The sequence below is a fragment of the Simochromis diagramma genome, unplaced genomic scaffold (assembly GCF_900408965.1).
Source record: "Simochromis diagramma unplaced genomic scaffold, fSimDia1.1 OVJJ01000228.1, whole genome shotgun sequence".
NCBI classification, from domain to species: Eukaryota; Metazoa; Chordata; class Actinopteri; order Cichliformes; family Cichlidae; genus Simochromis; species Simochromis diagramma.
The window spans coordinates 304,628-315,016 of NW_024386873.1; the positions used below are offsets into that span (position 1 = coordinate 304,628).

Sequence of the window (10,389 nt, forward strand, 5' to 3'; positions counted from 1 at the left end):
ATTCACCTTTCAGTCACTTTAATTTTAAAACTGTGTATATTCTGTGTATTTATTATCTCACTCTTATTGCCTGTTTGTGCCCTGTCCTTATCTTTAACATCATGCTGCTCTGTTGTATCTTAATTGCCGCTTGGGGATAAATAAAGTCTTTCTGATTCTGATTCTGAATCTGAACGCAGGAATGAGGCATGTTGTATAAAGTGCTTTAACTGCTCAGAGCAGAAAATCACAGTATAAGAACCAGTTAGCAGTTAGCATTTTCAGGCTGCTTTTCTTTTGACCTTTAAAGGTTTGTAAGGAGAGTCAGGCTGCTGCGATGTGTCCAGGCTGAGTAAACGCTCTCTAACAGTCTCTCTGTTGCAGGATCTTGTTGAGCTTTGATGGATTTGATTTTCCAGGTTGTAAATGAAGGTTTGGCTCTCAGGTTACAGGAGTGTGTGAGCCACACCATCTGCAGAACAAGTGTAAACCCGACGGCTGCTGGATGCAGCGTGCTGGGCAGGGCTGCCATCCTGCTCAGACCTGTTTCTGAATATCAATATTCAGAGCAGATTAAACCTGAGCTCCATCTGCTCCTGACACACTTGAGACAGACCGCTTGCCTCAGACACCCAGAACTCCAGAACACGACAGAGTTTGTTAAAGGAAGCTTTGAAGAAGCTGATGAAACTGAATTGAGATGATTTCTTGGCTGGTTCTCCGTGGCAGCAGAGCCGGCGGGTCGGTGTGTCCCAGCACGGCAGCTCCGGGCAGCGGCGGGAGCTCCTGTTTATCCAGAGAGAGAGCCGCCCTGCAGCAGCTGAACAGGAGGCTGGCTTCATACCTGCAGCAGGTAGGATGGAGGCAGCATGCTTCATTGTTCCAACTGAGATTAATGAGCAACAGTTAAAAGGATCTGAAAGACTTGGAGGACAAAAAAAACATCCGATTTCTTTATGGACGTTTGCACTGCTTAAAGATTGATCTATAAAGTTCTGTGGCAGGAGGACAAATGATCCTCTCACGGCTGATTAATTATTGATTTGAAATTTTAAGACCACAATAAATCAAAATTAAATGGAAGAAATCATGAACCAAAGATTGTGTTTCATGATGTCACGTTTAAAACTAAGATCTGAAAGATAATGTTTCCCAGAGCTGTTTGAATGTACGCAGAGAACACAGTGATTCACTCATGATTCACTCGTACAACAGAATGACAGAGAATGTTTGTTTGTTTGTTTGTTTGTTTGTGCAGGTCAAGCATCTCGAGGCAGCCAATCAGAGGCTGGAGCATCAGATCGAGGAGGAGCCGGACAGAAAGTGTCCCCGAGAGTTGAGGTGGCTGGACGGACACCTGAGGACCGCCTCCCTGCTGCAGGGCCAGGTAGACTGTAAATAAAGGATGGGCATGGTCTTGCGTTGTCACAGATCAGCATCTTTGTTGTCCATTTCTTTCCGTCCTTCACTTTTTCTTTCTTACATGCTCTGTCCTTCCTTTCTTATCAACTTGGATTTCCTGTGATTAAAACCAGAGATAAATCTGAAGGACTCTGAGGTGTTCTGCTGTTAACAGATGTGATATGTCAGAGGAGTCATAAAGTAAAGGAAAGAACATGTGCAGACAGCGAAGCTGGAAACAAACCTGATGTCAAATTTATTCTTGTTGCAGCTTGTCGCAGCTTTAGAGTCTCTGCAGTTCTGAGATAATTTAATGATGAAGTCCTCAGTCGAGCCCAGAGATTAAAACATTTACCAGTTCTGTTCCAAGTCAAAGCCAAACAATCTGATCCAGGCATCAACCTGCAGGCTGGAAAATGAAGCCAAACACTGGAACTACCAAAGCCTGCAGTTCCTCTAACGTCCACTAGAGGCTCCAGAAGTGAGTCAGTGCCAGAGGGCTCCCAGTAAAGGATGATCTGACATCGTCGTGTTGGTGTTGTTCCCAGATCATCATGAAAATGTTGTTCCAGGTTCAACATCGCAAGTGACCAATCACATTGTTGTGACGTTATTCTTTTGCGCGCCAAGCCATTCGTGCATTTATGAAATTCCAGTGTTGCAAGGACAATATCAATTCTGCTTACCATTTATTAAAGGGTTACGGTTAGGGTCCGTTGATCGGCGGACAGAGGCGGTTTCTCGTAGCTTAAGTACAGTTTTTGGTTTTACGGTGGTTTTTCCCGAAGTCGCATAAGTATGACGTCACAACATTCTGATTGGTCACTTGCAATGTTGATCCTGCAACAACATTTAGTATGATGATCTGGGAACAACACCAACACGAGGATATCAGATTGTGCCCCAGTTAATCAGTTTTAACCTTACAATCAAAGGTTAAACGAGTTTCTCAAGTGTTGTCAGGATGCTGTACCTGTGTTTAATGGTCAGACGGGTTTGGACGAGTCCAAAATGTGACAGACTAAACCCTGAACTTTGGCATGTCCTGTAAAAACCAGAGAAGTCATTAAGGAAATCAACCATTTATTTGTGATTCTCCGCCCAGACGTTTGCACCACCTCCCACCACAGAATAAAGCTTCTCTCTCTCTCTCTGTCTCTCACAGATCAGTGAATGTCTCTCGGCCCAGGCTCAGGCAAAGCTTCAGTTACTCGAAGCAGAACTCACCGTCTTCGACCTCAAAGAAAGGTAGAGCCACACCAGCGATGTAGTCATACCTGCCTCATGGGTCTCTAATGCACGTCAGTGTATGAGTGCAGAGGCCTGTACGGGATAAAAACCATCACAGAGTCTGCAGCCGGTTTCAAACAGGAGAATGAGCTCAGTTTAAAATGCAGGTTTTCATCCCAACACGTTTATTTAACTGTCACACTTCTGTAATTTAACGTGACAACTACAAAATCACGCGACTCCTCCATCATTCAAACCAGTCAAAGCTTCGCTTCATCACCGTGCTGTAGCTGCTAGCTGCTAGCTGTCTGCTAGCTTAATCTGTAGTTCTGATAACTTAATGCTCCACCCTGTCGTCCAAGGATGATCACACCTACACGCAACAACATGGCTGTGGCCAAATATAGCTGAACAACTAAACAGATAAATGAAGACATGTCCCATGATCCTTTGCTGTGCGTGCAGGTGCCAAAAGGTGCGTGACCAGCGTACTGAGCTGGAGGCAGAGCTTAGTGACCTCGGGCTGCTGGGGGAGGTCCTGAAAGTTCACAGTCTGCCTGAGCTTCAGAATCTGCTGAATGAGCAAAAGCAAGAGAAAGCGGATCTGCAGACTCAACACCAGCAGGTAAAACAATCTCACCTGGATGCTTAAAAAAACCTACACCCCTTTTCCTGCCTACCTGTGTAGGATATGCAGGTTCTCCTGGCCCAGATATCAGTGATGTGCTGAGATGCACATCACTGAGTCTTCAGACCTGATCCAACAGGTGGACCACCTGAGACAGACGAGTGTTGGACACCTGGACAAGAACAAGAGCAAACCCAGGTGCAAGACTCAGGTAGGCACACGCACACCTGCACACCTGTACACCTGTATTTTAACATCAAGGAAACATTAATAAGGATAATAATGCAAAAGCATTTTAACAGGTGTTTTGTGTTCAGCTGTCCATGCAGAGCATTTCACAGGTGACCTTTGACCCTTCATTGGGGTCAGACGCTGACAGAGCCGAGCTAGAAGCAATGAGGAGAGAAGTGTGCTGTCTGACAGCAGAACTGACGCGACTTCAGGCTGCGGTAAGATCAAACCACACACCAGCACTCTGATGTTCTGACCAGGAACCTGTAGGCCCACCTATGAGTTCCTCTGGTTCCTTCAGCCACATGTCATTTAGTTTTTTCCAGTCTTCTAGATTGGGTTGATGCTTTAGTTTAGCAAGATAATCTTCACAATAACACGTGTTTTATGAACTCCTCCCCCCCAAAGAGCCAATCAACAGCTGAAGCCAAAAGCTGGTCAGACTAGAAACAACTCCAGAGTTTTCTCAAAGTCAGGACTAAAAGACAAAACCAAAACCATCAGAGTCAAGATAAAAAACAGGATTAGAATGAGTCTTCCTGTCTGTCCAGGTCTTGGTGTTGGAGTCCTCTGGTCGGGAGCAGAAGGAGTCATTACTCCAGCAGCTGGTGGTGCTGCAGGAGTCAGCAGATGGTTTGTGCAGAGACCTGGACTCGGTGCTCCAGGCTGCAGCACAGCAGGCTGCAGACCAGCAGTCACTGCTGGACGTCAAGAACCAACTGGGGGCCGAGATACAGGACTACAAGCAGCTGCTGGACAGCGCGGAACGTCAGGGGTATGAGATGATGATAGAGGAATAGATAAATACGTCCCCTTTCAGTTATTAAAATTTAGTTTTTTGCTCTTGCCTTTGTCTTGTTTTATCTTTTTAGAGTTTCACATGTCAACTTTAACTCCAAGCCAGATGTCAGATCTTCCTGTCTTGAGACCAGAAAACCCACATTCAGGAGCAACAAGACGGTGAACAGAACCGTCGGTGTTCATGGCGGCCGCGTTCACACTCTTGAACAAACACCAATAGTTTCACCGAAAACAGCGACTGCAGCCCAGTCAGATTTTGTCCACAACAAACATCCAAATAACTCACCTAGAACACTGACCAAGCCTCTGATGGAGACCATCCAAAACTCTGAAAACCAGAGAACAGTAGTGCTTTATAAAAAAGTGTGCAAGTCCATTATTTCTACAGAGACAGGCAGCAGACAGAGGAGCCCTGTGGAAGTTCTTACTAAAGATCGTGATGTTGGGGCTCAAACTAGCCGAGACGTGCGAGCTTTGGTCAAGACCTTTACTTCCAAACAAGCTGGTTTACTCTCTACTGACACAGGGACAGACATGGAAACTAACAAAAACACTCCTTCTGCAGGACCAGACGTAATTCAAAAAACACATTTTGTAATGTATGAGACCTCGTTTCATCTCTGCAAACCAGTTGCTGTTGAGGTAAAAGTGAGAGAAGCTTTCATCTTTACTCAGATGGATCCAATTGAAGCCTCCTTCCAAGCAAAGGAAAAAGATCCAACAAAGATCATCATCAGGGAGGCTGAGACTCCACCAGAAGCTGTCAGGGACATGGATGAAAATGTCAGTACAGTGCACAAGCCAGGATCTCCTCCAGTGTTTAGATCAAGTAAGGTTCAGGTAGCCCTTATGAAAGAAACCGATAAAGGAACAAATGGAAGGTCTGGAACACAAACAGTAGACACAGAAGATGTTCTAATCCTTGATCAGAGTTTGGGATTGTCCAAAACTGAACTGAAGAAACTCATAGAAGACAAACCTGCAGTGCATGACAATGAACATTTGTTGTCTAGTATCTCAGAAATTAATAACAAGCTTCACAGTAAAACTACAAGTGCTGAGAACGTAAAGGAAGAAGTAGACAACGTAGAAGAACTCCACGACTGCAAGGAAGTGAAGATGAACCATCTTAAATCAGAAAATGAGCTGATAAATCTGCAAAGTCAGGAGATATATTTCAGTGCTACAAACTCAGAAATGCCTATAAGCCTAACTGATTCTGGTGTGGCTTTAAGTTCCTCCAGCCCTGAAGAGCATCAGAGTCCAAGAGAAGAGGAATCAATGAGTCCAACAAAGCCAGATGCATGCTTGAATCCAGAAAAGTGTTCAGTGAAGAGTTCCACTGAGCCAGAACCGGATCTCACACCAAACGATCCACACATATGTTTAAACCCAACTGAGGATATGACTGAGGTGGATGATGGGCTTGTAGACAGAAAGGAAGAAGCAGAAGATACTTTGATTGTCCTGAGTTTAGATAAAAGTTTAACAAATATGTCCAACAACAAACTTGTGAAGGATGCAGATTCATGGACCAGTGTCGGCATTTCTTCTCCAGAAAGCAAGGAAAACCAAAAGTGTTATATTCAACATACAGATAGTTTAAAGGCAGAAGTGGATGAAATGAAAACAGTCAACAATGCCAGCGAGGTAAAGCTGGATCCAGTCGAGTCTAAGAAGGAGACAGGTGATCTTTCAGGTGAAGAGGCGTCAAATATATCTACAAGTTTAACAGATTCTGGTGTCGGTTTGAGCTGTTCCTCTTATGAAGAGCTACAAAGTCCAAAAGAAGTCCATTTGTCAGTTGGTGAAACAAATTCACCCAGCTGCTTGAGCCCAAAAATATGTGTGAGTCCAGATGAGACCGAGGTCATGCTAAACCTTACAGATCAGGTGTTTTGCCCAGTAGATGTGGAAGACCACATTGCAAGTCCTGATCTACTTCCGAGTCCAAATGACCCAGAAAATTACCTCAGCCCAAATGACTCAGACGTATGTCTCAGTCCAGATAGTGATGTAAAAGAAGAGGCAGGAAGTCTGAATCTAACTGAGGCAAATGCACGTGTTCACCCAGGAGAGAAATTCATTCTGTCAACAAAAGAGGACGGACAGTCGGTATCGTTTAGTGGAGATGGATCATTGCCAGAAGACAGAGATACGAAAGTCATAACGTCAGAGGGAAACCGGGGTGTGCTTTTTAGGCCATTTAAAGGTTATGAAGGAAGGGGAATTAAGCTGAATGGCACAAAGATAAGTTCTAGACCAACCAGTCAGAGAAGCAGCCTTCAGGTGAGCAGCAGTCATGGAGGCTCGGTGTTTGGAGATGGACGAAGTATCATAGCAGACAGAGAGGAACAGCTTGGTTTCGGAGGCCTTTATCGCAGAAGAGATGCAAGAAGGTCCAGAGGCAAAGATGTAAGTGGTCCTGCAGATGAAGATAAAATAGGAGGTGTGACTATGAATAGAGGTATGAGGGGGCAGAGAAACAGTGACTGGCAAGCGAAGAACCAAACAGGTAATGCCGAAGAAGCAAGCTTTGGAAATACCCTTTCCAACAGAGGAATGGCCTTTAGCAAGCCAGGAGGTTTTAGCAACAGTGGAGATGCACAAGTGGGTACAGCAGCGGTAATGGGAAGATTCAGTGGAGACTTGATGGCTTATGGTGGCTGCTTGGGACATATGAGTGTCAGCTTACCTAACTCAGGGAGCAAGGAACATCTTCCAGAAGACGGGAGATTTGGAAGTAGGGGGTGGATGGTTTATGGTGACAGTCTTATACGCAAGAACAGCTTAGACGCTGGGACTAGCTTACCCAATGAAAGGGGTGGAGAAAACTCATCCATGAATGGAAATCTTGCGACAAGTTCACCAGAAGCAGGGAGATTTGGGAGGAGAGGGAGTGCAGAGTGGATATTTTACGAAGGCAGTCTTGGACATAAGAACAGCTGGGCTGGCAGCGATAGCTCGCTGAGCGCTGAGAGCAAAGAACGCCTTTCACCTGCCACAAACTCGGCCACAACCCCACCAGGAGCTGGGATATTTAGCTGTGGGGAGTTGAAGGTTTACGGCTGGCATGCTGGATGCATGAGCAGCGATAGCAAAGACTGTCGCTCAGCAGCCACGCACATAGCAACAAGCCCACCAGGAACACCAGGAGCAGGGAGGTTCAGCAGTGGGGCGTGGACAGTGTATTGTGGGAGTCCTGGTCGTGTGAGCAGAGCTGATAGTGCTGACAGGGTCAGCAGCAGCCAGATGGTCAGTCCTCCCAGCAGCTACGTCAGCAGTGGGCGTAGACTCAACAGTGCTGGAAGTGGTGGCAGGCTGAGCTCGGCCAGTGTCGTGAGGCGCAGCAGCAGCGTGGGGAGATTCACCGGCACGGGCAGCGGTGGATGGAAACCTGTTTACAGCTCAGCGAGTGGGCACAGCGTGGGGAGTGCAGGGTGGGGCGGGGGAGAGAGGACAACCAACAGGCAAAGAGCTCCGAGCCCCGGGAGGAGGATCGGGGGCAGTGGGGGGTGGCTAAGCAGTTCAAAGGCTGCTGGGAACCGGATTACCGGCGCAGGAAGCGGATCCAAAGTCGCTGGTAGCAGTAATAGACTCAGCAGTCATGCTGGAGGGAGGATCAGCAGTTCAGGGAGGACCAATAACACCGGGGGCAGGGTCATCAGCAGCAGCGATCGGCCAATCAGGAGCACGGGAAGCCAAGCCGGAAGCAGCAAGGAGAAGATCAGCGTCTGCAAGATGGCGGCACTAACGATCTCAGCTGCAGGGAGGGAGAGAAGTCAGGAGAGACAACGACAAGCTCAGAGAGCCCGACAACCACGACAACAACAAGAACAACAACAGCAACCATGACAACAACAACAAGAACAACAACAAAAGGCTGCAGGTGAGATCAAAGTCGCAAAGACAACAATACAAACACATCTGAGGAGTTCATGTCCAGCATGAAGAGAAAGTAATGCAGGCGACACGAGCAATGACCTGATCTGAAATAAGAACATCGTTGTGGGGTCTTTACTTTTCAGTATTAAGCAGCGTCAGGTGACTGCTGTTGTGATTCGGTGGCTTATAAATAAAGCTGAATTGAACTGACGCATGCACACGTTAACTTTCTCGGATTACTGAGGCTGTTTTCAAACATGCTGAAAAAAGAAATCCAGGTGCTCGAACTCGAAGTAAATGTTATTCCCAACAGGCTTAAAACACACAAAGCCTGAGCTCATGGAAATCTGTGCTTTTGAGTCTAAATGCCTGGATCGACGCTTCTGACGTCTGCATTAATTTCTGTGAAACTAAAGAACATTTGATAGGTACAGCAGGGAGAAAACACGGAACATCTAACCTGTGTCGTATGAAGAGGCAAAGCTGTTTGTTCCTTTGTTTTGTTTACATACAGACTGTTTATTTATACGTTCAGATGTTTTCAAACGTACGCGCTGTGATGAAGCGTCACTCTGTTTAACAACAGTAAGAATGATCTCTCTTGCCTTGCAGCTCCCTCGCCTCTCATCCAGCGCTCGCTGACCACAGGTGTCACGGTCATGACCTCTGACCCTGAAGGCGTTGATGACATCATGCAAGTCTGAGTAGGGTGATATTTTCCCCGTCAAAATCAGCTGATTCTTTTTCTACATTAAATAGTGATTTTTTTTCTCATAAGGACATTAAAGACTGACAGGAAGGACATGCAGCAAAGGGCCGCAAGTCAGATTCAAACCCGGGCCGCACTCAACCGTGCAGCATATGGCTGTCTGATCATCCCACTGAGCTGAACCAGTGCCCATAGATACTGAATTTAATGGAGCCATGACCACACAGCAGTTTTTATCTCTATATGTTGAATATTTTCAGCCTGACAGGTACATAGACAGCAGACATCCTCGCCAAATCTTTTGGCTGACAAACACTTTTAAGCTCTGAAGCTGTTTCATTCACACTGAAAGCGTCACAGTCCAAAGACGAAATCAGTGTTTTGTTTCCAAATCTCAGAGTGTTAAAATATGATGATGCTGGAAGAATGACGTGTAGAACATGATGCTGTTACGCAACAGTACATGGAGTACATGTACCGCAGTTACGTAATTAAAATACAAAATATGAGTAACTGTATTCAGTTACAGTTACAGTTGAAAAAGGTGGTAATCAGAATACAGTTACTTTGTTGAAATAAGTGGATTACACGGCGGTCTTTTCCTGTTTCGTATGTTCGGCTATGCTCTATTTTTGGTAATTCCACGCCGGTGGAAACCCAAACAAACACACATTAAGAGGCTCTGATGTCTCAGTCTCACGGCCCAGGTCACCTGTACTTGCAGCCTGGTGTCGGTATGGAGAGTAACCTTCAACAATAAATCACACAGCAATAGGACATTCATGTAGTTGTAAAAAGCATGATAATATATTAAGTAATCCAAAGTATTCAGAATACGTTACAAAATACATTTTGGGGCATGTAATCTGTAATCTGTAGTGGGATACATTTTAAAAGTAACCTTCCCAACACTGTTAACAAATACATGTTAAAAAGAAGACATATGTTTCACATTTAGAGGACAAACCACAGGTTTGGGCTTTAAATGGTTAACAGTCTCATCAGCTGGTTTCATTTCCTTAGTTAATAATAACTTAGATTTGTATGACATCGTAGAAGAAAACCACCTTTTAACGTTTGTCTTCTTTATGCGGTGAAACAAAGCAGATTCTTCAGGTGTTGCAGTGACATCAGGAGGCAAAGGTGCTTCATCAGCTTCTCCTAAAAGTTCATGTTGAGCAACATACGACAGTAAGCACCAGGAGCAGATTAACGTTACAGTCTTATCCTCGCTGGGGATTGTTTTTAAATGTCGAGTCCAATAACAGCTTGTTCAGGTTCTGTTTTCCATCTTTATCAGCATCCTTCTGTGTTAACCAGAGAAATCTAGTTTGTACACTTTGACCTGGAAAATAAAGCTGAATATTAATCTGTGCCCCGTTTCCTCTTTAAGAACATGAAAGCGATAAAGTCATGAACCACCCAAAGTGTCTGATGAGAACGTTTTAACTCAGGTTGTGAAACAGACTCAAACAGACTCACTGCTGCTGGCTTTGTAAAGTAGTTTAGTTCTGTAGCTCTTAGC

The 10,389-nt window shown here is 45.3% G+C and overlaps 1 protein-coding gene across 2 annotated transcripts; it reads left to right on the top strand.

The window, feature by feature from the left end:
* The first annotated feature begins 541 nt into the window (after positions 1 to 541).
* On the top strand, positions 542 to 9,700 carry LOC120733508. 2 transcript variants are annotated; one of them, XM_040031764.1, is made up of 9 exons: positions 542 to 832; positions 1,238 to 1,366; positions 2,546 to 2,628; positions 3,076 to 3,235; positions 3,378 to 3,449; positions 3,541 to 3,687; positions 4,021 to 4,244; positions 4,342 to 8,159; positions 8,768 to 9,700. In XM_040031764.1, exons 1-8 carry the CDS (start codon positions 680 to 682, stop codon positions 8,123 to 8,125), a joined length of 4,752 nt encoding a protein of 1,583 aa, XP_039887698.1. In that variant the 5' UTR covers positions 542 to 679; the 3' UTR covers positions 8,126 to 8,159; positions 8,768 to 9,700. The 2 variants fall into 2 exon arrangements, with proteins under 2 accessions (XP_039887698.1, XP_039887700.1); XM_040031766.1 differs by having other exon boundaries at positions 3,556 to 3,687.
* Positions 9,701 to 10,389: the final 689 nt, after the last annotated feature.

Excerpts from the sequence above, each read along its gene's own strand:
- LOC120733508 (XM_040031764.1), top strand. The coding sequence starts at position 680 with ATGATTTCTTGGCTGGTTCTCCGTGGCAGCAGAGCCGGCGGGTCGGTG. Across the intron at positions 1,367-2,545 it reads CCTCCCTGCTGCAGGGCCAG|ATCAGTGAATGTCTCTCGGC; the intron begins GTAGACTGTAAA and ends TGTCTCTCACAG. Across the intron at positions 4,245-4,341 it reads GACAGCGCGGAACGTCAGGG|AGTTTCACATGTCAACTTTA; the intron begins GTATGAGATGAT and ends TTATCTTTTTAG.